Source organism: Cygnus olor, chromosome 3 (genome assembly GCF_009769625.2).
Source record: "Cygnus olor isolate bCygOlo1 chromosome 3, bCygOlo1.pri.v2, whole genome shotgun sequence".
In the NCBI taxonomy this organism is placed as follows: Eukaryota; Metazoa; Chordata; class Aves; order Anseriformes; family Anatidae; genus Cygnus; species Cygnus olor.
This window is the reverse complement of record NC_049171.1, coordinates 46,645,663-46,673,087: the sequence shown is the minus strand read 5'-3', so window position 1 is coordinate 46,673,087 and position 27,425 is coordinate 46,645,663. Positions and strand designations below refer to the sequence as shown.

Here is a 27,425-nt window from a genome sequence, read left to right as displayed (position 1 = left end):
TCTTTTAAAAATCTGTGAAAAATGAATCTGATAAAGGAACTGATAAACTGATAATTTCTTAGAGTAGACTGGAGTTGAACCACTACAAGCCTAGTATGAATTAGTTTGAGATGGGATCTTACTGATGCAGGACAACTTTTTTTTTTTTTTTTTAACAGAACAAAGAAGTAAACCTTAAACAGTTATGTATTTAAATTTGGCACACAGAACTAGATATCACAGTATACCCAATCATTTCTAGGTACTACAATATTTCATGTAATGCTAACCAGTAGAAAGCTATTTTACCACTATGGACATTATGAAATACTCTAACATCAAAGCTAGATCTAAGCTCCAAACTGTCTGGGGACAGTTAGGGTCTCCTGAGGCAGGTATGGCTTTTATGTGTTTTGTTGTCTTCTGCGAATTCTCCTTCCATGACCTTCTCCAGTGTCACTTATACCAGTTTTTAGCAGTTAGCACAACGTTTGGCAAGAACTGTAACTGTACTATCTAATTTTGTTTGCTTTTGAAACCAATTCCCACAAGTTTTGTTCAGCATCCCCCCTTTTGTCCAACTGCAGGGAGAGAATAAACAATAGATCCCCATTTCCTTTCTGCCACTCTTTTTTTTTTTTTTTTCCCAGCTAGCAGAGTTCTAACTCAGTTATTATTACTATCATTACTATCATTATTACTATTATTATCAATATTACTAATTATTACTATTAATAGTAATCAATATTATTAATATCAATATTACTAAGTAATATTATTGATATTACTATTATTACTATCATTACATGGAAGCCAATCCACGTCTGACTGTTTTTACTACCCCTTCTGAATCTTTTTCATTTCCTAGAGATTGTTTTCTCCAACTTATCATGGTGGAGTCATTGGAACATGTAACAAAGGTATTTTGCTCCATTATTTTAATGAAACACTGTACAGAATAAAACAATAAAAAATTACACAGAATCAGATGATAGATCCTTGTGGATTCCCATACACTTCCTTGCATATGGAAGTTAGTCATTAATAACAGCTTGCTGGGGTATGATTACTCCACCTTTTAATATAATGTACGTTAGGTCATGGCATTTTCATGTAACGCATAGTTCCCTTGTTTGTCAAGATGCCATTAAATAACACCTGAAGCATTATTAAGGGCAAAATACTTAACTTTTAATGCTTCTACACATTTGGTAACAGGTATTGTACTGCCAGAAATAAAGTACAGCGATGAAGTGCCACCGCCTGTTACTGACGGACTCATGCTGCAGGTGTTTCCCTGTGGAGGCTCCGGTGCCCACAAGCAGTTTGTTCTGGCACTTCTGCAGGGGCCGTAGTTACGTGGAATTGTTTTACCCGGTGTTTATCTGTCGTCGCAGCTGGCAGTGACAACTGAAATTAAAAAGGAAGACACAGTAACGTATGCACACTTGTTTATTGCTTCTTATGTCTTGGTCTGTATTATTGATAGCATTAAATGCTGGTTATTGTTATTGTTTTTAAAGTTACAGCTCCTAGATTTTCCTTTTCCCATGTTTACTTCAGAAGGGATAGCGAAGCCAACCACCCTGTCACCCTCCCCTCAGCTCCCCTCAGCCCCGCGGCCCTCCCCACGCCGCCATTTCCCTGCGTGCCCCGGCCCGCCCCGCATGCGCAGAGGGTCGGGGGCCGGCAGCGGCCCGGGCAGCCTGGGCGCCGGCACCGCCGCCATGGGCTGAGGGTGGCGGCGGGGGAGCTGTCGGCGGCGGCTCCGAGGATGGAGAGAGCCATGGAGCAGCTCAACCGCCTCACCAGGTCCCTGCGCCGCGCCCGCACCGTGGAGCTGCCGGACGGTAGGAGGAGGAGGAGGAGGAAGGGGAAGGGAGCGGCCGCCTCTCGCTGCCCGCAGCCTGGGCACCGGAGCCTGGAGCCCGGCGGCTGTGGCGGGGGGCGGCTGGGCGCCCCGTGGAGCTGAGCCCGGAGACGTGGCTCGGGAGAACGGGAGCCGGCTCCCTCTGGGGATTTCTCGCTTTGAACTAACCGGAGCCATTTCCCCCTTTCCCTCTCCTTTCACGATCCCCGCTGCCCGCCGAGGCCGGCGGTGCCCCCCAGTGCCGCGGGTCCCGGCGCAAGGTCCCGGGCAGCCGCTGCTCGGTGGCACCGGGCCTCCGCTTCCAGCCGGGATTTAGGTCCTGGGTTAGGTGCTGGCTCGCTGGCGATGGCAAACCTCTTCTCTTCTACTTTGTCTGACGCTGAGTTTCGTCTGAAATGGTGCCCCAAGTCGCTGCCACCAGTAACAGCCTCGCTGGTGTGGCTCCAAACTTCTCATGCGGCCCCGTACCAGGGTGGACTTGGAAAAACAGCTGCAGGCTCTTAGGACAAATAGTTCAGTCTTCCAGCTGCGTCTGGCTGTAGGCTACCCCTGTGAAAGCTCTTGGAAATGCAGAGGCTCTGTTCTCGTGAGTCATGTCCTGACGCTGTACTTCCTTCAGGGACTTATTCCTGCAGATGAGTCTGCCGGCTTTCGTTTCCAGCGTTGGAGGGGAAGGAATAATTCACTGTTTTCTCTGTGCTTTCCCCGTTCGGACTTCCTGGCCTGGCTGCTGTGCCCTGCCTTCGTTGTCCCCTGAGGACCGGTTTGATGCCTGCTGTGCGGTTACTCATACATGACCTAGAATGACAGACACGTTTTGGATGGATTTTACTGCTTCTCATAAACCCTTGAATAGCAGCAGTGAAAATTGTTAATATAAGTTCAGACTTCCAGAGATAAAGTGGTAGCACCCGCTCAACTAATTGATGACGGAGATACAAATAATACTTAGCACAACCTGTGCCTGTTGGGGCTACTATAAATTTACTTCTATACTAGTGCAGACAAATTCATGCTGAATGTGGGTTCAGAAGTTTTCTTCCTATCTTGGGCATTATTATCTTACTCTTCAGAGGTAATTACGTCTGCGGCAGTGCAAGTGCAAGCCCTGTGACCTTCAAAACATAACTCCCTTGCCTTGTAGTGCAGAAGGAACTTCAGCCCTACTTATTCTGTAGGAACTACATGAAACAAACCATGGATGGACTGAAATAAGGAGACAGATGGATTTTAGGCACTAAAGGTCCAAATTACGTTCCAAGTAAACCTCTGTTCAGTGTCATCTGGCTCTGAGTACACCTTATTAGCTCTCCTCTCTTTTGACCTGGCTGTTCCCTGGGTTCATGCAGGCCTGCCCAAACGGTTCTTGAAAAACAACTCTTGCGAAAAGTGGGTTTGGGATGTAGTGTTTTGCTCCAAATTTGTACTAACAGGATCAGCTTAGTAAATGTCACCCCTGGTTCGTTACGGCATGCAGTTTGGTGGCTTCTTGTGTGCCGTGTCTGGCCTCTTCAATTATGATTTTTTGAATAACTTTAATTGGAAAGATGAGAATGTTCACCTCTGCTCTCCATCCTAAAGCTGAGAGTTATAGTGCTCTCTTTGGAAGTGAAGAGGTATCTTTGAACTTCCTTGTGCTGAAGATGCTAAATCCAGTTATTTAACTTCCTTTGCATGTGCTCTAGCCATTAGGGAGTTTGTTATATGGTTGGTGCAGACACTTAGAGATTGTGATCTCTGCCAAATTCAAGCCACTGCCTGTTACGAAATAATATGTGCATCTTGTCAGGGCGGGATTCTGGATGATGAAATTTCAAGTGATTTTTTTTTTTTTTTCCAAAGAAGCATCTCCGGAGTCCGATGTTAGTGAATACACTGAGCTAATCTTGCCAACATGGCATAGCATTTGTTTTTTCATCATTCTTCCGAAGTATCCTTCAGCAGACATTCTCTGGGCACTTAAGAGCTTGACACAGATTTCTGGATTCTGCTCTCAAGGCTCAGTGCCTGAAACCTAGGCCTTGCCACCTGAAGTTGCAAGTCTTAGGCCATTAGGTATTCGTCACTGGAGATGCAAACAACTTAAATAACGAACTCTCTAAGTTCATGAGGCGTATAGTGCTTTTTCTCTCGCTTGTATGATGTACTTTACTTTGAGTCCCTAAGAGTTTGCTTATGAATAGGGATAATATTTACCAAAAATAGACACAAAAGCTCCTTAGTTTGAAACCCTTTTAATTAGCTCTGTACAAAAATTGTACAGAATGTACACTTTATGAAGTGGTAATACTGACAGAGACGGTATCGTTCTATTTCTAATATCATTCTGTATCGTTCATTTCAGTCTATTTCCGTCACTGATCTGCATGATTGTGTCCTGGCCTTTTTTCATTGCATTCAAACATGGAATATGAGACAGATTACAAGTGAAAATGAAATGTATTATATTCAGGTATTCAAGTTGAGAGACAAAAAATATGAATGGTTATGGACTAACCTAGATTAAAGAAATTACTTTTCTGCAGTCGTTATTCCTGTGAGTTTGTTAGTCACCTTGGAACACAGGAAATTTCCTTCTTTTTAAAATAATTGTGTTCTATTTTGGTTAATGCACATTTCTTAAATACTTTAACTTAATTAACAGAATTAACAATTAAAAGAATTGATGGAAAGCATACCGTATTGAAAATTCTGTAATTATTACTTTGTAAAAGAGAGAAGCATGTTAAAATTTTATGTATTTCAGTCACGTTCATTACCTCTTCTAAGTACGGCGTATTTTTCTGTATAAAATAACTTTAGGTACCTTTAACCTGTGTAATAAGAATGAGCTATTGAACAATGGACACTTTAAAAAGTGAATTATTGTTGCTAAATGAACTTATTTTGCATTAAAGATTTCTTTATGTTAACGGAATAATTTAATTTCTTTACAGATAATGAAACTGCTGTCTATACGCTAATGCCAATGGTGATGGCTGACCAGCACAGGTGAGAACTTCTTCATATTTCCTAGTTTTTTGTTTTAAGGTCATAGAAAACAGCGTGTTTGCTGCAGCTGCTAGAGTTCTCTCAGGAGATCTGCTGCTGAATTGAGTTATCTTCTGTGTGCATCCCAGTGTATTCTTACCTGAGAAACCTGTTTTATTTTATACCTTAGACTGGAACTGGGATTTGTTCTATTGATGCATAGAGAGGAATTTGTGCTAGGATAAGAAAAACCTTGTTTTGTAACTAGGTTGTAGCTTCAAGTGTGTATTTTTTGATGTAAAAGCTGTTAACCTCCTGTAGACAATGAGGTTGATACTTCTGGGATTCCTCAGATGAGCAGATGTTTCTCTTACTCGGTTGTCCTCAGTGTGTTTGGAACTTGGGTGCTGTGCAGTGCCAGCGAAGTAGTGCTGCCACTGGTGTGTAGGCAAGCAGGTAGTGTGCCTCCTGCTGAAAATGTAAATTGCTTATCTAATCAGGATAAACATTTGTTCTACATTATATCGTGTTGATATCGTGTGCATAGGTTTTAAATTATGTGATCAGCTTATTGCTGGAGGTTGGAATGACTGGTTCACTTGTAGTCTGACTTATTTTGAGATATTTTATCTTAACTAATTGTTAGGGCTTGAAGGGTTTTATTTATTTATTTCTTATGCTATTACCATATCATGTGTCTTCCTACATGATTATAGTGATCTCGTGTACAAGTCTTCCTTCTGAACTTTATGTTTAGGAAATCTGCTAGATATCTGGATAGGATGCCTGTGCTGAGTTAAGAAGGAAGATGTGAGTTCGTAGATTTTCAAACCAGAGCTAGTGTTACATTTGTTTTCTGTCTGCAAAGACGTGATTTGGCCATCCAGTGTAACGGTAAGTAGTTTACATTTGAAGCTTGTGCCCAGTGTCACTGTTCATTTTTTTATGTACAAGTCAGAAGTGGAAGAGTAAAAGTGTTAATGTGCAGATGCTTACAGGCTTTTGGAACTCTTCTTCAGAAATCAGGTGAAGGAGAAACAAATTGTGATCAAGTAAGAAATAGAGTACTTGCGTACAAGTTGCAGTAAATACTTTGGATGTTGTGAGCTATTTTTTATTAACACTTTATATCTCTTTTTGAAGGTCTGTCTCAGAGCTGCTATCAAATTCAAAATTTGATGTGAATTATGCATTTGGACGTGTGAAGAGAAGTTTGCTTCATATTGCAGCAAAGTAAGACTTATTAGAGTCCAGACCAGAAGTTAACAATGAAAGTAATACCACAAATCTAAGGCATCAATGTAAGCTGGAAAACTCTGTAGTATCAGTTAACATTTGTTTTTGCACTACTATTGATTTTTTTTTTTGTTCTTTTTACCAAGAAAAAAGTCTCTCTATTGAGAGGACAGGTTTTACACGTGATATCAAATGGCTTTCCAAATTCTAGTGAATTCTAGCACCTTGGTGGATACTTTTTTTCCTTTCTCACTGGGAAGCAGCTGTTCCAAATTTCTTCATGTGACTGTAACAGAAGGGGAGATAAATTGGTCATTCTATTTTAATGTATTTTTAAATAATATTTATCCTGGATAAAGGACTTGCATGCAAGTTTTAAATGTGTGACCTGGATTTATTATTTATGTAGCTTTTCTATGTGATAAATTTTCATTGCCAAGAAACAATTGGATTAACATCCTTAACAGAAATGAACCAGGTAGTTTCCTGAAAGGCCATTGCAAAAACTAAACTGTAATGAAAAAATGCGTTGCATTTGGGTCCCGCTTTAAATGTTCAAAAAAAAAAAAAAGAAAAAAAAAAAGAAAAATAGTGGTATTGCATATAAATAGCAGGTATTTGGGCACAATAAAGTTAGAAGTTCTGGCTTTCTAAGCAGACTGTTTAAGAACTATTTTCTCCAAGCTTTACATCTCTGAATGACGTGCTTCTTTTATAAAATTTACTTAAAGAAGTGCTTAAAAATGCAAGCAAATTTTTGAATGTGTCTTAAAAGTTTCTTTGAAATGCTAGATCTGTTGTTCACAAAACCCAACAAATTATGTTATGCTGTTTGTGGATTCTCTTTTATCTTGCCTGTTTATTGGATCACTGAGAGGTCATCAAGATGCCATTTTTGCAACTTATTGTACAGTTAGGCTACGGTTTCTTTGTGTTGGTGTTTAGTGGTTCTGTCATTGAGGAGACCAGTAACAGTAGATAAACTGGTCAGGACAAATACAAAAATACTATACATTTATCCTCCTCAGCCCTTCTTGTTTAGAAGTGAAATAAATGTATATTCCAAATTTTCTGTGTTCTTGGTGACACTGATTATCCAGAGGAGCTGTCCTATTATGAAAAATAAAAAAGAGTTACAGATTCAAATCAAATAGCAAAGAAGCATTTATATGAGTTTTAGAATTTTTCTAATATTTAAACATTTTCTGATATTTAAACTTCTAATTGCAACTTCCAGATGCTGAAGTGTCAGAAAAAAAAATAATATTGGAATTATTATTTAATGGCAAGTTCAGTCCTGTGAATAGATGAAAGATGAAGGAGATGAGAGGAAATTGTAAACAAAACATTGAAGGGATAAAGCACATTTTGATTTACATTTTAAACAATTGATAGCCTTAAAGATTGACTGTTGGATTTTAAAGTCACTAAAGGCTTATCATGAATTAATTTATACAAGTTATGATCAGTCAGTTCTCACTATATTTAAGCATCTTTCCTTTAGCCCTGGGTAACTTGAAGTATGAAGGTGTAAAAAATGTTTAGTATTAAGAGTTTTAGCTGATTACAATCTGTACATAGTACTGCTGTTTTTATATTGATATAAATTTGCTTTGTAAATATCCTTGTTATCTTGTTCTTAGCTGTGGATCAGTTGAATGCCTTGTTCTACTATTAAAAAAAGGAGCAAATCCAAACTATCAGGACATTTCAGGATGCACACCTCTCCATTTAGCAGCAAGGAATGGGTAAGAAAATCTTTAAAACTTAAATAGGTGTTGTACATAATGCACTTGAGCTGCCATGTTCTGTAATATTTTTGCGTGGTTCAATAAAATACTTTGGCTTTCACCCTTGAAAATAGGGATGGCAAACGGGGAACTCGAAGGTTAAAATTCTTACTTTAATATTCAAGAAATTATGTCATAAGTGCCAGTTTCAGTGTCAGGCATTTTATTGCTTTCTTTTAAGCAGGTTTTTAGTTACTTAACATCTCTATGATCCTTACAACAGTCATCAAATAAAGAGTGCATTTATGGTCCTATTAGCTAAGTAAGGTAAGATTTCAAAGATGATACTGTAAGGGGTTTGAAGGTTTCAGAGATTTCAAGTTTTTGCTCAGCTAATGTCTTCAAGGTAAGTTTTACTGCAAGGAAAGGAATACAAAGTTTGCACAAACAATATTAAGCAGGGTGAAGTAAGCAAACACCTTTTTGTATTTGGTTACGAGCTTAGGTTACACTGCTGTGTCTAAAAAAAAAAAATAGGGTTTTAGAGTAAAAATGATTTACTTTCTCTTTTGTAATTATTGTGCCTTTGGTCCAAGTTGTAAAGGCTCCTGAGAGACATCTACAGTGTTGTAGGAAAATAACACTTCTTATGAATCAGGGTAGTATGTGCAGGTTGTTAGTGTATATGACAAGCAGTCGACCTGATCATTGGCAAAGGAATGGAATACAATTTACACATGAAGCCCAGTACAAAAGAATTAGAAGTGCAGGAAAACATTATTACAGAAGATGGTGGTGTAAGGTGGTCTTCAATATTATCTTCAGTACAGCAGATGGTTCTGGGACTTGATTTGTGTTCCTTTTGAAAATAATTTTAATATTTAGCGACTTTGGATTTATAGTGGCATGTACAGTTCAGCACTCTTACACCACCCACCATCTATTTTCTTCCTTTGTAAGTTATTTGTGATTTGGAGTGTTACCTATACCTTTATCTCACATCTAGGATACTGCTTCTCACTTGCAAGGACTTTCCACAAATAGTCCTATTAACATTGCTATTTTTCAGATGACTTGGTGAATGTAAGTGAAATAGAACAGAGATGGAAGTAAAGTATTCAGCCTTTCTCAAAATGTTAGTTGCATACATAATTTAAGGGAAAAAAAGTCACTGAGAGATTATTACTGTTGACAAATTGTTGCACAGAAACTGTAAACTCTTTCTAGAAGTACACTGAATTTGACATAGTCTAGCTTGAGTCACTTAGCTCATATTTAGAGTATACCTCTGCTGCAAACCAGTTTCAGAACAAAGTATCTGACTTCGAGCAGCTTGTCAGCTGGAGCAACTACTGATGTTGTTTGGTATAGGTTAGTTGTATAAGAGATCACATATGAAAACAGACAATGTTTTTCAGGGGCGGTAATCTGCTGTTTACTGTGGAAAGTGTTTTAATGTGATGTTAGCACGTGCTTTAACTGTTATCTCTAATTGCTTTTTGTGAAAAATGTCAACTTGTTTTGCCGTATTAAAGATTCTTTTCTCATTTCTTGTGAGAAAATAACATTAGCCTGAATAAACTGTCTCACAATTATGTAATTTTTATTTTGAAATTAAAGTTTTGCAGTGCTGGAAGTAAACCAGGTTCCATCTCTGAGGCCAGTGATGGCTTTCTCCCTCCAATCTTTACCAAAATTTCTGAAAGTGTATTTTTGGTAACACGTGAAATTCCTTTGCAGTAAAACTTGTCAAAATTACTAAGCCTTTTTTTTCTAAATCTTTTAATATCTTAATTTTCAACCTGTAGTATGTGGAATCACACATATGGTAATAGTTTTCTTTTTTCTTTTTAGAGTACCTGTATGTTATGAGTAACTGAATTGTATCATAACTGGTACTGCAAGTGAGGAGGAGGTAGTGTTTAGTACACAGGAGGAGTATCTGTAGGAGGAAGGAGAAATGGCCAAGGGGCACATAATGAAATGCAGAAATAAACACGGGAGACAGTTATGTGGAAGAGAAACATGAGAAAGTTGTGAGAGGTACTAAATAAAAAGGAGTGAGAATAAGCTATTAAGGGTTAAGCACTTAGAACATTAGAGAGCAGTAAAAGACCAACAAAACATGAAGTAGGAAAAACACTCCTACTTTCATTAAGGCAGTTTGTGTACTTGCCAAAGATTTACATAGTGTTACGATGAGCATCTCATTAAATAATGATTTAGTGGTATACTGTAAATGTGTTCACTGAAGTGTACAGATGATGATGAACTTTATGGATTTCCATTAGCTGGACTCCAGTGTCTTGTCTCGAGAGTGTGGTTCATGCTGAACTGAAGCTGTTAGAGTGGTAGTTGAGTACTTCTACACTTTCCACAAAAACATTCAGCTGCACAGGTTTTTTGTCCCTTGCTGTCATATGTCACACTTACTGTGTGAATCTCTAGTGCTATTGATAATCACGTCTCTCTTTCAGATGCTCAGTACCATAGTCTTTGTAAAGTAAAACTACCTGCTGTGGTTTTTACAGTGATGAATTAGATTGAGTGAGCGGACCTTAGGAAGAATTTGGTCTCTAAATGATTTTGCATGGCTCAATTGTAATGTTTTATTTTGTTTATAGCCAGAAGAAATGTATGAGCAAGCTGCTGGAATACAGTGCAGATGTCAACATTTGTAATAATGAAGGCTTGACTGCAGTAAGTACTATTAATTCTCATGGTGATCTTGAAATGAACGCAGAATTTGAAGGTTGTGATTTCTTAGGCTTTTGCCATCTTACATGTAACTAAATAAAGCTGCTGTGTCCAGTGCTTCTAAGAATCAAAAGGTGGTCAAAGTGTATGATATACAAAACTTCTATTTGTGAATATTTTGACAATAATGCAGTCCAATTTAAAATCTTATTTTTGAAATACTTGCATCAGTGCTTAAGCAAATATATCATCATTTTGAACTTAGATTCATTGGTTGGCTGTCAATGGACGAACAGAATTGCTTCATGATCTTGTGCAGCATGTCAGTAACGTAGATGTTGAAGATGCAATGGGACAGACAGCCCTTCACGTAGCTTGTCAAAACGGACACAAGACAGTAAGTTTCTGAACTTTATTAACTCATTAAAGGCGCAAAGAATTGGGTAGTGCTTCAGTGTTGTTGTGTTATTTTTTTTTTCAGTCAGAAATGTGAAGAATTCTATTGTTTCTCGTAGTATTGACTGTGTACCCATCCATGGGAATAACTCATTTATTCTTATAGCGATGATTATTGTTACTGTTTGTGAGAGTTTAAGTGACTTGCTATGTATGGCTCAGATGTTCTTGTAGTAGTATTATTGCCTTGTTGACTGCAGTTTTTGATAGTGTTAAAAACTTCAAAATTTTTCTTGTTCTTTGTAATGATTCAGAATTGTACTAGCTATTCTGAGCTTTTGAACTCCGAAATTATCTTAATATACTCTGAATAAGAAATTCACAGAGTTGAATCTGATAACTATTTAAAATGAGAAGTAAACAAGTTCACATATATTCACATAGATCAATAAATGAAATCTAAGTTTTAGTCTCCGCCTTGCATTAGGGCTGAGTATGTATTCTTAGACTAGAGGTCTGGATGCTGTACTTGAACTGCATTACAGCCATGTAGAGTCTTGATCTTGAATTATTCTCTCTGGGACTACTTACAGTTTGCAAAATTACCTTTTTTTCTACTCGGATCCTTTCTGTTGCAGATCTTGACTTTGGAGGACCAAATTCTGAGAAGTTGATATCTGTAGAAATGTGAACAGAATACAGCAAAAGTTGTTTGATAGTTTGCTCAATATTTTCATATTTTAAATTATGCATAGTTTTTACTTCTGTGTGTTTAAAACTTAAGGTTGTGATAAGCCTGTTCATGTCTGTCATTATGTAGAGGTTTACTTCTGTTCAAAACCTATTTTTTTGTTTTTGTTTTGTTTTGAAGTGCTGGTATACATTAGTGGAAATTAAATACTTCAATGTAATGAGGCATGCATGACACTAACTAGTTGCAAGCCATTAGACTTCTCCACTGCTGCCTTTCTAATGCTGGTATTTTCTTCTGTTACAGACGGTGCAGTGTTTGCTGGACAGTGGTGCAGATATAAACAGGCCCAATGTGTCAGGGGCAACTCCACTGTATTTTGCTTGCAGGTAAGTATTCTTAACATTTGAATATTATGCTAGAAGTGAAATTGTGGAGTGTGTGGTTTTTTTCCCCTTCAATAACAGCGATGAGAAGGCACAGAAATTAGGAAACAGAAAAGCTGACTTGTATTTAATCTTGCCTTGTGTTTGAATGTAGTTTGGAGCTATATCTAAATGCTTATCTTAGTATTGCAGGCTTATATACCTCTTTCTAACAGACTTTTTAAACACATAGCTGTGCATGTTATAGCCCGAGTGATAAATCAATGACTACTGAACTTTATTCTGAAAAAATGAGATCTACCAGCTTAAGTTATTTTGAGGAATATTTTTCTCTTTTCAATAGCTTTTTAAAATCAGTGTATTTTATGGTAGTAATTTGAGTAGCTCTCTCTACTGGGTCAATATTTGCATGCAGTTCTTGTGGGTGGCTAAGCACCGATAATCTTCCCAGGCCGTTGCAGATACCCGTCTGCCAGGCAGATCACTTTCGTGACATTTTAAAGACGTCATCTAAATTATATATGTATTTTTTTTTCACGGGAAGACCCCATAGGTTGAGACCTAGGAGTAATTAAGCTAATGATAGCTACATTCATTACTTTCCAGACTTGGAGGTTTTTGTAAGGTGGTTTTGACTATTTGATGTTTATTATGATATTATAGTGTACATGAAATGTTCATATATACCATAAGATTATAACGTTGGATTAAAATTACATTGTCGCTTTGATTGATTCTGCTTTGTTCACTGTTCAGTTTTATTTCAAAACTAATTGCATATGATAAATGACTTCATGTTCTAATTGGAGCATTTCTGCTATTTGTTAGAATATTTGCAGTCCTGTAATCCCTGTGCTTTGGTTATAGGTTAAATAGTTCACTTATGATTAAATGTTAATATAAACAAAAGGAGAAATGGATGGACCTGGTGGCCTGCCAAGAGTTATGTTGTGGGAGCCTTGGTCTCTGGAGTTACAGTATGCTGACTCTTGGCAGTTGAGAAGGAGGAAAGCAGACAATAAATAGCTGCTAGCTAATTGAATGCCTTGGTATTTCCTTCAGGGACTGGTGTTGGCACCCACTTTAAAAGAAGTAAGCAACCTTGCTTGGAGCTTTTCCATGAGAAGCAAATACATTGCCAGTCCAGTGGTGATATTCTTGTAGAAAGGAACAACAGGAGCAGCTGGAAGGGTGGAGTGAACGGGGTGCATTGTAGAAGTAGACAGGCCTCATTGTCTGAAGTGCCAGTTGATGGTGCTGCCACCCAGGAAGAAAGGACCCTAGTAACAGGGTGAGCAGGCAGTGATAGCAGTGGTTCGTTAAGGCATGAGGAAGGGTATCGGTGCTCAGAGTCTGACTTTAACACTTTTTTGAGGTGTTAAGTGGATGGGCTGTGTCTAAAGAGACTTACAGTGAAGAGTTGCTTCATAAGGCAATTAGTCTTAGCTTCTAGGTGAGATCTGGTAGCTGACTCTTGAGCAGTAGTACTGTGGCAAAGCAGTACGTTAGAATAACCTGTTGGCTCCCTGATCTGCAAAGACATGGAAGAGGAGAGCTCAGCTGGGGACTGTTGAGTGACCAATAAAGTTATCCCTTCCTCATCAGCTGTTAATTGTTGCTTTTCTTCTGCCTTTCCTCAACTGCTACCCCAGTCTTAGTGTATTCCGTTACAGCAAACATAAATACAGATTTCTGTAAGAGGCAAGTAGCAAACTAGTTCATGACATAAAACTTCATAGAAAAACTTCTATCTGTAGCTTTAATTGCTGTCTCTTGTACTGGTCTTTTACCCATTAGATACTTCTGTATTACATTTTGTTAGTATGTGCACTAAATGTTGTTGAAGGCAACAGTTAACTAGACTTTCAATATGTTTTTAAGTCAAAATCTAATCACTGGTACTTCTTTTTTTCCCTGAAGAAAATGAGAAAAAAAAAAAAGGTTATGGGAAGTAATACACGAAGTGTTGAGGGATATAAATAATCTTTGGCATTAATTTTTTGTAGCCAGTGATGTTTATGATAGGTGTTTATGAAATCCTTGACTTGAGGAGACATAACTGGTCTATATACCATATACAGAGACCAATAACACTATGAAATAGACTCTGAATAGAAAAGTAAAAATCATCACTCTTCACTTTTAAAGGCTAGGCAAAACATTCACGTTGGTTAGAAAAAGAAGTAAGTTCAATAGATCACTCTTGGTTCTCTCTCTTGTGCAAAACATGGTTTATCAATATCAGTAAAACATTAGTAAGATTTGTTCATTAAAGTACAAACAGATAATGGATTAATAATTAGCCTTTCTCATTTTCCCCTCCTCCCTCCAATCTGGTAGGGGTGAGCAAAGATCTCATTTAGCAAAGAAAACGTCCTCTGAAGTAAACCAGGGTTTTGAATTGAGAAAGCATTCTTTTTGTGCAGGAAGTGCAGCTCATAGATATTTATGAGGCTAGGCAAGGATTATTCACTTCCGAATGATGAGGATGACTCTGGTTGCATAAATGGACCATATCTAATTTTGCACTGTGCTTCTGCACTGGCCTGGAAGGGTAGTAGCAGGAACGTGAGCAGCATTATTTTCTGTCTTGTGTTTCTGGTTACTTTTGTACAATGTAGCTATTTGTTTCCTCCTAGTTTATGTTGATTGTATTTGTTAAATGCAATAAAACAGAACTTATCACTTGTAATAGAACAAAAGTGCTGTATTAACTCACTTTCTTCTTTTGGATAGCCATGGTCAGAGGGACACTGCACAAATTCTTCTGATGAGAGGAGCCAAATATTTACCAGACAAAAATGGCATTACTCCACTAGATCTTTGTGTACAGGTATTGATACCAATACTTCTTTTTTTTCCTGTGAACTTCTATCGGTTACTCCAATATAAACTGATCAGTGTTATCTTTTTAGTTTAAGGCTGAAGAAAGATGGTAGTCCTTTGGCAAAACAGAATTGCAAAATATTTTTTTTGCAATTAAATTGCAAACGTTTTTGCAGGTTCCCAGTTGGTACTGTATGCAAAAGTCTTTAGTAGGATATCATTAACATCTCTGAAGACTTTGCAGGATTGGAGATGACAAGAAACGAAGAGTTTGTGGAAATCCATTTGACTAGAAAGTTTGGAATCCTTGGTCTAGTGGTAATAGACTCTGTTTAGGTCTTTGCGTGTTTAAATCTTAACAAGAGGTAAAGACATTCAGAAAGCAGTAATTTTTATTACCTCAACTAATGTATTTTCTTTTCTCTCAAAGAGATACTATCTATAAAACGTAAACAAAACTTACATGGTGCTGCTTCTCTTAATTTTCAAAGGTATTCCGAATGCTATATCTAGATGATGAAAAAGAACAAAGCTGTAAAATATGATGCATTTTCCACTGCTGTACACTTTTGGCTTTGTACAAAGTATTGTTTATACTGCTTACTAGTGTCTTTTTTTTTTTTGTGAACACTTACACAGTTTTCTGTAGAATCAAATTGAGGTTACTGCATAAATAGTATGTAATGAAGGGAAGGAAAGTTTTGAACCCTTTGCTAATAATCAGAAGACTAGAGAACTATAAACTGGAAAATTAAAAAAAAAGACACACTACACTTAATGAAAAATAAGGATAATGCACCTTTGTTAAAGTAACAGTTTTGAATTTATTTCAAGTCTTGATTATCCTGTAGTGTGTAAGAACAACTGGGCAGTAGATCCAATTGCACTTAAAGTGATCATTTTCTAAGGAGGAGATCTCTAGAAAATTGTGAGGTTTATTTGAGGAGATCCCTTGCTCCTGCCTTCTGTAACCCAAAGCTTTAAAAGCAATGTAAGGCATCAAAAATAAATGAGGTCTATTTATTTGTCTGAAAATTGTTCAGAAGTACCAGGTCACTACACTGTCTCACTACTGTCTCTGCTATGAAGCTCAGAGTTAGTTTTTTGCTTCATTATGCCGTAATGACTTACCATTACCATAAAACCACATGAAGTCTGCTCAATTTTGAGGCTTCCTGCAGCGACAGACCTGTAAGAAAGTATAACAGTATGTACTTAATGGTACTATTCTTATTTTTTTTTTGTGATCAGAGTTTCAAATATCTTCTTTAGTCTCTAGTTTTATGATCCCTAGGGAACTAGAGAGATGGGAACCACTTCATACATCAAGATTGTTTTTCTTTTTTTTAATCTGTGAGTAGTGACACCTGGTGTTTGCTGTTTTGTAGTGATGATTATAGTGTGTTCGAGATCATCTCATCAAGACAAGCTTGTGATACTGAGTAAAAAAGGAGAAAATGTTTTCTTTTATATCAATTATCTTATTATTTGTTTATGGGTTTGCTTTTCAGAGTAGATGTGTGCTTGTGGAAGATTGAGATTATAGATTAATATATTTCTTGCCGATGTGATGTAACTTTTCATTTGAAGAGCTGAAATTCATTAATTCTTGAGGATTATAGATGGTTTCAATTTTAATATTTAAGTTCTTGGCAACAGGAGCAATTTAATGAATCTGTTATCACTGAAGGGAGTTACAGGCTGTCATGCAAAGCGAAGGATCCTCTGGAGTTACAGCATTTAATAAATTGCATCTTTCCGCTGTAAAATTTGATGTGTATTCAGCTGCTATGTGCTGGCTTAAAAATGCAGCTGTGTTAAGTAAAATTTGATACAAAGAAACCACAAATTCAAGTTCTGTTCTTTCCAAATAATGCTTTTCTCAAAAGGTTTTAGTTTAAGTTAATTTGAGCTGTTGATTTAGGGCACATGTGGAATCAAAGTTATGTATTAATTTTGAAGTTAAATAACCTTTTCGTGTATTTATCCTCTTTTTCCTTTAACCAATCAGATTTGTGTCCTATGAAACCTTTGGGGAAAGATTTGTTTTGAAGGACTGGTTTCTGGATGTAATTAGGTGGGCTGATGTCATCCATCAGTAGTAGGAAGAGAAGCTAAATGTTGTATTGTGTTTAAGTACTCCGGTAAGTTGCTGGGGAAGTGTTGTTCAAGTGTATGCTACCTTTGGCTTTTCGGGTAGGAAAGTGTTACAAAAACATAAGAAAGGGTGTAGGTATGTTTGAGTGGATGTACTGACAGAACTTGAATCTGTCTTCTCCCAAACTCTTTGTGATGTCTAATGTTGATGCAGTATTGACTTTCAGTTTATTTTAGGACTGGATTTCTGCATTCAGTTTTTCTTTAAATGTTTGCAATCCTTAATAGGTTTTAATGCCTATAATAGTATAAACCTCAATTTTAATATTTATTTTTAATTAAAAATGTTTTTTGAACAATTGCTTTTTAGGGTGGGTACGGGGAGACCTGTGAAGTCTTAATTCAGTACCATCCTCGACTTTTCCAGACAATAATTCAAATGACACAGAACGAAGATCTACGGGAAAACATGGTAATACAGTCTTATGTGTTGTATAGCTACCAAACTATCTGTGTTGTGGAGATGATATTGCTTATTAGGAGTATCCTGATTAGAAAAAACTTATCAGCAGTTGACTATCGATACAGTAATTGACTGCTATGTAATTTTTTCCACCCTATGGAGAATTTACTGTCTTCACATGGGTTTAAACAAAAGAATTCGGGTTTAAATGTAGAATCCATTTTAATTTAGTCTCCTAACTTTGTGTATTTGCAAAATTAGTCTAGAAAGAGTGAGAAATAAAAAAAGCAGAATTGTTGCAAGCTTTGTTAGAGTGGTGCTGGTAGAGCATTCCATATATGCAATTTCTTAGTGCATTGATGCCTATTTTACTTCCTTTAGTAGTTACTGGCGCATATCTGTTCTAGGATATGTCTCAAGGCTTGAATAGTCTAGGATTAACTGAACATTAAGAATGTGAATGCTCACTCATATGAAGTTGCCACATACAATTAGAGCGTAAAAAGACTGCAGCCACAATTTCATTTGGTTGCTATTGCTATAGATGAAATTATTTCTAAGCTGTTCCTTTTTCAGTGTTTTTTTCTATACCTTGTTTCTTTTGTTATTGCTGTAGTGCAATCTAAAGCAAGGAAAAAGCAAGCAAACTTTTTTTCTTGATTATATAGAGGGAAGGAAGCATGAGATGACTTTTTCACTTCTAATCTAGCTAGCTTTTTTAATATACTGTTTGCTTGAAAATAGGTGCAAACAATCTTACAGACTGTAAGCTTAAAAAAAAAAATATTTAGTAAGGTATTGGCTGCTGCTTCACTGAACTTGGTTTGCTAGATTTTTGAAGTTTTTATTGTTCTCAGTAATCCCATTACTTCCAATACAAGATTGAGGACCTGTAAGTCCATACAGAAACTGTGTTTAAATTTCGTAGACAGGATTGAGTAAAATGATTCAGAGATGAAATTCTCAAAGCATATATTAGAAGCGTGGGTAGATGGTGTAGATGATTTCAAATAAAGGAGGAGGTTAAAGCATTACAGCTATGGAACAAAAACGACTGCAGAAAGGTAAATGACAAAGCACACTCATATATCACAGAAGTGAAGACAGTGAGCAAGGAAAATGGATGTTTTGTCTGAGTAATGGTGTCAGTGTGTGCAAAAGTCAGTTCTGAAAGAAAGTGCATGCAAAATATATTCGGTAACTCATGGAACAGTTATACTTCATTGTAAACAATGAAAGCATATTTTAAGTATGGTTTTCTGTGGCCAAGTCTGAGCTGTTCTGTCTAGAGACTTGGATAATAACTAGTTCATGCTGTTGGGCGGCCTTTGACATATTTTAGATGGTCGGCAAGCTTCTTCCTATCCCAAAGTTCTTTAAGCTATGTAACTGTAATTCTTCCAATCTTTTCATAGCATGCATTCCTTGCATTATAATAATTGCTCGATAATGTTTTACAGTAAATAATACAAATGTTTTTGCCTTAGACACTTGTAGCTAGCGATGCAGCTTAGCCCTGAGAAAAACTTTCACGTAGTTAACGATAGAGAAGTTGTATAAGAAAACTTGCTGAAGCTGCGGGGACTCCAGACTTAAAGGAGTTTAAAAACCAACCAGGCAAATTGGGCAAACTATTTTGGATCACAGATGTAATTAGTAGCTCCTGTCTTGGTGCAGAATGTTGGTTTAGATCACCTCTATGTGAGGTTCCTTTTCATTTTACCCTTCTACAATTCTGTGAGAAGGGTTACTGAACTTTCTGAAAGTGAGAGTGACAAAAGGGAAGCACATGAGGAGACAGTAGGAAAGCATGATGAACAGTGTCACTGAAGAGTTAATTCCTCTGCAAAAAAATAGCCAGGAGAGAGAAGAGCATATTACAAAGGAGTTGAAAACAGGACAGTATTTGCAACACCTGGGCTTTGTGAGCCAGGTGATGATGGTACTAGCAAGAAAAAAGGGCAATTTTGTGAAGAGAGGGTAAATAAGTATTGATTCGCAGGTTATGACTTCTTCCCTGAAGGAGGATATTCGGTGTCTTGAGCAGAATTATAGTAGTGAGAGCAAACTCTGGGATCCAGGGTTCATTTACACTTTCATAAACTAGAAGAGGAATGAACTGAAGAGAGAGGTAAATTATGAATTAATTTTCAGAAGTTGCAATTGCATCCTCTTTGTTTTTCAGATGCAAATAAGTTGTTCTTAAGAATTAATAATATATGGTTAAGCAATCTGTATTCATAGCGCTTATAATATTATATATCCTGTAGTGCATAAATAGACACTAGAATGTATACGTTTTCAGTAAACTTTGTAAGTTGTAAAGAAACGTTAACTGCGGTTAGATTAGACATTGGGCAGCGCAGAGGCACATACGTTATCACTTCTAGAAATTACAGCTAGCTCGCATGATAATAAACTAAATTAAAGTTTGGTCTGACACTCCATGACTGTGTGCTTTTTTTTAATGATCCAGTTGCGGCAAGTTCTGGAACATTTGTCTCAGCAGAGCGAGAGCCAGTATCTTAAAATCCTGACAAGTCTTGCTGAAGTTGCTACAACAAATGGTCATAAGTTGCTTAGGTAAGTAGGAGAGGATCATAAATTGATTGATAAGCTTCCAGGTAGTTAGTGCCGCTTAATAGTTTTAATAATCTAAACCATCTGATGTTGAGCACATGCTGGAATAAATGGATCTCAAATCTGATCCTGTATGACAGGATCCGATTAGATCACTGCCTTCACAAGGATTTCAGGAGAGAAAATTGGTGTCCTCCTTATATAGCTGCTAGCACCTAGAAGATTGAGTTGCAGAGAAGTGTTTGTGATTAGTTTGACATGGGTATGTCAGCTCTAGGAAGGGAAGCTTTTTAGCCATCTGTCAATCATTACTTCCCAGCTCCCCTCCTCTTTTCTTCCACATCTTTACATTCTCCATGCTTTCCTAATATGTCTGAGAAGATTTTTTTTTTCCAGACATTTATATCATGTTTGCTATCTCTAATTGTCTTCTGTGGTTACTGATGTATGTCTAGGAGCATCTGTATTGCACTAGATGAAAAACTGTGTCTAACTGTGCTGTCTCAGCAGTGCAATCACCAGTTACTTGGAAAAGCACATAAAATAGGAAAGGATATTTTCCTAGTGTGCTTTCCTTTCTTATAGTATCTGCTTGAGGGAGTTTGTGCAAAACACATCATCTGTAATGTGTTGGAACTCCAGTCACATTTTGCCATTTTCAATAGCCAGCAGAATTGACTCTAACCTTTATGCTTTACTAGAAGCCAAGGAATTATTTTCTGAAAGAGCTCAAGAGCATGAAAACGTGAATCCCATTTTGTTGCTACAAAGATAACTTTTAAAGAACTTTAGCTGTTGTTGGGCCTCAGGGTGTAATCAGCTTAACTTACTGTAACACGTTCCTTTTGTCTTCAGATTTCATTAGAGCCAATAGATCTCCAATACGTAAACTATGATAAAGTGCAAAACCATTCTGCAGGAAAGGGTTTCAGACTTGCTTTGTATGTGGATGTTAGCAGAAGTCGTAACAGCTGTATTAGGTCATATGAGGCAGTGTTTGTTTCTATTTTAGTATTTTCAGAGATAAATAAACTGATTATTTTGCGTTTCTGTTTAATTTATTACTGTTATTGCTCCTTTAAATTGAGCAATGCTCTCTCAGTATGGCTGTAGAATCAGATTGTAGGAACAGCCTGTACTGTCTTAATGTGACCTGATATGTACACCTGTACTCGCTGAGTGTGGATTGTCTAGCTCAGACAGAAGACAAATTAGAAGCTTTGCATTGCATTGGATGGGCATTGGATTGGAGATGCCTGTACTTAGGGTGTGCTGAGGGCTCTTTCTGGCCCAATTCTGTTTGGTACATTGTCATAAGGGATATGGAATTACTTTCTTTTTCTGTTACAAGATGTGTTTTTGAAAACTGCACCTCTGGTTGTTCTAATTCTGTTGTGTGTCAATCTCTGCTCCAGCTAAGTAGTTCTCAGTTGTTCTTAGCATTTACATAAAATCATAGAATGGCTTAGGTTGGAAGGGACCTTAAAGATCATCATCAGAATGAGGCTGAAGGTAGTACGTGATACATAGACACCTCTGAGCCTGGGCCTCATTCCTCTCTCTCCTGTCCAGCAAATAGTGTGTAAAACGCACTCCCTACATTTTAAGCCTCTGACAGTGTTAACTCTTGTATGGCTGAGCTAGTATCATCAGAGTGTTAATTTCCTGGGTGTTAACCCACAGCCCATTGCTGTCGGATTTGTTCATTGTTTAGTTTGGAAGTGTCTAAAGTAAATTTTTGTAATGCTTCTAGCAGGAAGCCTGGAGTGACAAGCTTCTGTCTGAGGACTTCTGCCTTGAACACCAGCAGTGAGCCTTAAGCCTTTACCGACATAGCCTGTTTCCTCTTTCCAAGAAATAATTGTAATGTGACATGATTTGGTCTTGCTGGTGAAGGCTGGGCTTAGTGAAATGTTTGCTAATATACTAGTAAGCACTTCAGTAAACTATTAAAAGCACTTTTTTCTATTTACGAGTCCTCTTCCCAGAGAACAGGGAAATTTTCACCAAGAAAACACTGTTGCTGATGATAAACCTGAATTCAAATGTTTATTATTTTTTTTTCCAATACTTAGTTTCTTGAGTTAACTTCCTGTATTCATAGATTCTTTTGGACTGTAAGCAAAGATTTTCCAAACACTAATTTGAAGTTGTGAGCACAGCTTCTGGTAATATGATTAAGGCCCACTCATCAGAGAATAACTAAAAATTAAACTTTCCTATACCTCCCTATTAGTTTGGTAATGAATATACAAATTTTTATATATTAGTTGGGTTTGTATATTAGCAGCTGTGTGGGGCTATTTTTTTATTTTAATACCTCTCTGGCAGTCATTTAAAATGTGGTGCTGTAAACAAGTCTTTTTTTTCCCCATGCCATAGGGAGGGTGAAGTCACGATAAAGGTACTGCGATGTTACAGTTGTGCTAGGGACTGTTTAGCAACACTATGCATAACTAATCTAATGTTAAAATTCTATAATGCCATCTAAACTTAAGGGCACCACATTAGGTGTTTCTGTTGTGTTTTTTTTTTTTTTGGGTGGGGGGGGTCATAGTTGCTTCTGCAAATGTGCCTGTAGAGCACTGAGGAAAGAGCTTTACTCAGAAGTATAATTAGTTGATTGACTTTAGGTAGATTGAAACCAGCTGTATTTCACACTTGTTAATTACCACACTGGTAATTGCATCAGAGTTGTAAAGCATCCTCTGAGGTGTCTGTCTTCTGGTTTGTAGTGATCTTATAGTTAGAAAGAATGCATTTAAATCATAAGTACTTTAAGGATAGAATTGAATATATACACCCTTATGAATATCATGTATGTGTATAATAGAATCACAGAATAGTTTGTGTTGGAAAGGACCTTAAAGCCCATCCAATTCCAACCCCCCTGCCATGGGCAGGGACACCTCCCACCAGACCAGGTTGCCCAAAGCTTTTGATGCAGCCCAGGGCATAGCATGCTTTCCAGGCTGCAAGTGCACCTTGCTGGCTCATGTCAAGTTTTTTGTCAACCAACACCCCAAGTCCTTTGCCTCAGAGCTGTGTAGAGTTGGGTAGAAAAAGTTAATTTCTTGCAGGTTTTATTATGTGTTCAGGATTGAAGAATTCTTACCTCTTGGGATTTAAAGAAAGAAAACTAAGATGAATTTGAGAATGTTTTGCTTGTGCATGAACTCATGAATATCTCTGATTCTGCGCTGTATTTGTGGTAAAGGAATTCTTACAGATTTCATTGTTGGCCAGTTCAGTTAATAAGGCATAAAACTTATAATGTATTTATTAAATTAGAAATATAAGATACTCTTAAGTAATATCTTCTAGGTCATTTGTTTTTCCTTGAGTAAAGCAGCGACATCTTTATCATCCTGACCCCTTACCTGATTAAGGTAGTTAATGGGCGTTTAGGATAGTAGTTAGATCAGGATGGGCTGTGGCAGTGTATCTGATTAATCAGTACAATTTATCATTGCATGCAGTCTTTTCTGAATTGAAAAATGATTTCATCTGGATATCCCAATTTGTTTCATATATTGAGATCCTTACTGTAGTAAGCTGAATTTCTTAACAGTGGCTCATAAGCAGCGTACATATGCATAAAACCAACATATTTTGCAAGATCTGGAATTTGGTGGTCTTATTTAACTTTGAGTTAAAATTTTGAGTAGATGTTCATAAAATTATAGTGCTTGCATTTGACTTTGGGGGCTGGTTCAGGACGTAAAAGTTCAAATTTAATGGGGTTTAAAGATCAGTGTTTTTTTTTCAGCATGCGTATCAGACCCTAACATTAGATTGCTTAATCCTTAATATACTACATTGTTTCATCTAGGAAAAGAAACTTAAATATTCCATTTTTTCCCCCAGCTTGTCAAGTAATTATGAAGCTCAAATGAAGAGTCTCTTAAGGATCGTGAGGATATTTTGCCATGTCTTTCGCATTGGCCCATCTTCTCCCAGTAATGGAAATGACATGGGCTACAATGGAAATAAAACTCCAAGAAGTCAGGTGTTCAAGGTCAGAAAAGTATATGATGTTGTTAGGAAGATAGACGTTAAAGAGATGAATTTCACAAAGCATGCATTCATTAATCAGACATCTCATGAACAGGAAGTAAGTTTGGTTGATGTCCCTACCCCTTCTTAAGTTAAGTCTACCTCTTTCCTTCTCTTTAGTTATATTTTCCATTGGATTCATTTAACCGTTGATGCACATTTCATCTTATGATTTCTTTTATCTCTTGTTTAATTTTCATGTATTGTTTATTAGATGTTAAAGGTTTAGTTGCTCAGCTGATTTTGGTAAGCTTTTTAAAAGTTGTAGTATTTTATTTAAGAATGTAGTAATCTCAGAATGTGATAATATTAAGCAATATAAAATACTGTATTATTTTAACTTCAAAATGCTATTTATTGATAGTTCTCATCATACAGTTTTATCCAGCTTCACAAAATAGATTGAAATAATTGAATTCTTAATCTGTTTGTTTTTCTCACTGATCGTGATTTTTTTTCCCCCAAGTTATTCTTGATTTTATTACTATATGCTTTAAAATGTGCCAGCTTACTATTACCCTCACTAGATTCTTGTTTTGTAGCTGCTTTCAAACATGTGCTTTAGGCTTTAGTCATTTAGACATTTAATTTCTGAAGGTTGTTTTTAAATTTAGATGCCAGTTCTTACATAGTTCATATAGGTTTGACTAGGTAATCTCGGAGGTCTCTTCCAACCTTAATGATTCTGTGGTTCTTAGCTTACATGATAACAATTTTCCTTAACCTTCGCATTTCTTTCAGGGTGTTCTGAAAACAGGGTATTTTGAAATTACTGCAGTTATTTGGTGGTCTGATGCGTTTATCAGATTATTTCTAATGACTTTTAAAACAGAGCTGTATTGATAAGTTCATGAGAGATGATGCTGTAATTCCAGCTGTGTTTAGTTAAGTAGCTCAATTTTTGTTTAAACTTCTTTCCTTGGAAAGAAGGAAGAAAATGTGGTACTGGTGATTCCTTTTTCCTTTTGGGAGAAGGGAGAACTCCCCACTGTATCTCTGGATTATTATGTTGGTAAATATTACAATGGTTATTGAAGACCTGGCAGTTGTATGCCTTTGTTGGTGCTAGTATTTGCGTGTGTGACATGCAGGTCAGTGAAACAGATACTTTTCTGTGCGTGTGGTTGTTTTTGCTTGAATCTGGGCTGTGTAACTGCTAAGTACGGACTCCTAAAGAAACCATAGAAGTTGCTGACCCAAACCAGAAGTTAAAACTTAAATTTAAACAAAAGTCAGTGCAGAACTTAAAAGATTTAAACTTAAGATCTGTATTGAAAATTGTAAAGGGAAGCGGTTTTAAATTGGAATTTACTGTTAATCTTGGGATTCAGTTGTGGGATGTATGTCCTAGACAATCTCAATTTTGATAGTCTTTCAGACTGCTGGTTCATGTCTCATGTAAGGTTTTCCGTCAGTACTTTCCAGAGCACAAGAAAGTGAGACAGGTCACCACCGCCTTTCTTTGAATGCTGTTTATTTGAACAAGTAAAGACCTGCAAGTATTGGTTTGCTTTATTGTATAGGATGCTAATCTGTTGCTCAATACTACCTCCTTTCAAGAGCGATTGAGATTGAGAAACTTTTATTTGGAGGGGTTGTTGGGGTAGCAGTGCCGGGAGTTCTCTCTTCTTGTACCCTTGTGAGATATCAGAGGAACATCAGTCAGGCCTTACTGGCATTTTTTCTTCTTCTTCTTCTTCTTTGTTTAGGTCCAAACAGATCTGTACCTGATGACTTCTGAAGATGTCCTTCAGAACTCTTTTTAAAGAGCAAAAATATAATTTATCTGGGATTAGAAATGAAGAAAACTTTTTCTCGCTCTTTTTTAATGCTATGTTTTCTTTATTAGTATACTGTTTGAACGTACTTTGCAGCATGTCAGAAATTCCTAGTAATTTTGCCACCTGTCTTACTAATTTTATGTGATTTCTTTTTGGGGAGAATTGTCACTATAATCTAGAGTACGATGGATTGAAAAAGTGAATGTACCTTGATCGGAGGCTGCTGAGGAATGTTATCACTTGACAAGAACAAGAAAATCATAGGGACTCTTTGCTTTACTGAAGTCCCCCACGTGTAACTCACTATGTGCCTGGTCAATTCAGGCCTATCCAAATGCTTAAGACACAGTACCATACTGATCTTGCAAGAAACAAAATAGTCTTTGAAGTTAGATGCCCAATCTTGAAACAAGCTACTGCTAACTTAGGTGAAATTCTACCAGCGAGAAACTTTATGAACAGTAATTTTGACAAGGCTTGCATTTGTTACTTTTTCATGTGCCACTCTTCTAATTGCTTTTCAGTATGATATATTAGGGAAAATTACTGGAAAATCTCTCTAGTTGAACAAAATTGTAAAGGCTGTAACATTTTCCCCTCATTTCAGATACTATTCATTTATAGAATTGAATTGACGTCTCTGCAGTGACACAGTCACTTTTTGGATTAGTGATCTCCTGCTTCCTGTATCTTACAAGTCTAATTGTCACCTGGCCAGAGATTTTGCTCCAGGGTAGCAGATGGAATATGGACTTGATTTCTAGTGTCTTGCTTGCTTTCTAGATGGGTAACAAGGAAGGACGGCATTGCATAGCTAAATCCTTGAATTTGAGGTGTGAGGTGTGTAGCTACAAAAGCTTGGTGCTTGATTAGACAGACTCAGGTGTGTAATTCCAGATAATTTTTTCTGAAGAATGAAATAACGAAAAGTTGAAGATTGATTGGAGGTTGCGTTTAATATGCATTTCATGGTAAGAATCAGCTGAAAAACGCTGACTCGTAGTTTTGAAAAAAATGTTGCTAATGGTTTGAATGTCTCTATATTACGCTTGTTAAGTTTTGATTGTAGATGCTAACGTAAAATGGTGACAGGGATATGAAGGTGGTGGGCAGTACTTAGACAGGAATGCTTTATGTCTTGAAGTTAGACTAGAGAAAAAATGTTGAAGTTGCTATGCTTGACTAAACCGTTGAATGAGTTTGTGATCAGAATCAGCAAAAAACTAGCTTTGAAAAAAAATGAGTTGCAAGTTCTGAAAGGCATACTAAGTCTGTAGGAAAATTAGCAATAAAAGCTGGGATATCAGCAGCAAAACAGTGACAGGGTTGGAAGAAGAAAATACATTTTGGAGAAGTGGAATATTCTAGTAGAAAACTACCTAGTTTCTCTACCTGGTTGTCGTTCATTAAGAACAGCTGTATTTTCATTCTTCCATATATTCAGTGAATCTTATTTTCCCTTGGAAAATAAGGGAAATTCTTCTGTGTTATGTCTTGCGGTGAAGGTCTGCCAGATAGGTCTAAGATAGAAGCCAACTTGATCTTGTATGGCAGATGTTTATGTAGAAAATGGTAACTATGCTGGAGTTGTTCGAATCATCACCTAGATTAACAGGAGGTCACTAGGAGTACAAGGAGAAGTTAGTCTGTTATGGTATTTAGAGCAA

At 37.0% G+C, this 27,425-nt stretch overlaps 1 protein-coding gene and 1 long non-coding RNA gene across 6 annotated transcripts in view; one reads left to right on the top strand and one right to left on the bottom strand.

Annotated features, from left to right (window-relative positions):
• Positions 1-1,148: 1,148 nt before the first annotated feature.
• LOC121067677 lies at positions 1,149-4,774 on the bottom strand. Its single transcript, XR_005818380.1, has 2 exons — positions 2,018-4,774; positions 1,149-1,389 (listed from the first exon to the last, which is right to left on the bottom strand). It is a non-coding gene; the product is annotated as an uncharacterized LOC121067677 (long non-coding RNA).
• The window catches only part of HACE1 (HECT domain and ankyrin repeat containing E3 ubiquitin protein ligase 1), a 50,252-nt gene continuing 24,270 nt past the window's right edge, over positions 1,444-27,425 (top strand). Inside the window, exons 1-11 of one of the 5 annotated variants that reach the window (XM_040552479.1) lie at positions 1,444-1,829; positions 4,786-4,840; positions 5,963-6,052; positions 7,699-7,803; positions 10,410-10,485; positions 10,748-10,879; positions 11,876-11,958; positions 14,692-14,788; positions 17,249-17,350; positions 19,818-19,924; positions 23,789-23,939. In XM_040552479.1, coding sequence (XP_040408413.1) covers positions 1,475-1,829; positions 4,786-4,840; positions 5,963-6,052; positions 7,699-7,803; positions 10,410-10,485; positions 10,748-10,879; positions 11,876-11,958; positions 14,692-14,788; positions 17,249-17,350; positions 19,818-19,924; positions 23,789-23,939 — 1,353 coding nt within the window. In that variant the 5' untranslated portion in view covers positions 1,444-1,474. Of the gene's footprint in view, positions 1,830-4,785; positions 4,841-5,694; positions 5,714-5,962; positions 6,121-7,698; positions 7,804-10,409; positions 10,486-10,747; positions 10,880-11,875; positions 11,959-14,691; positions 14,789-17,248; positions 17,351-19,817; positions 19,925-23,788; positions 24,036-27,425 lie in introns of those variants that run through there. The other 4 variants (XM_040552478.1, XM_040552483.1, XM_040552481.1 and 1 more) reach the window with 4 other exon arrangements.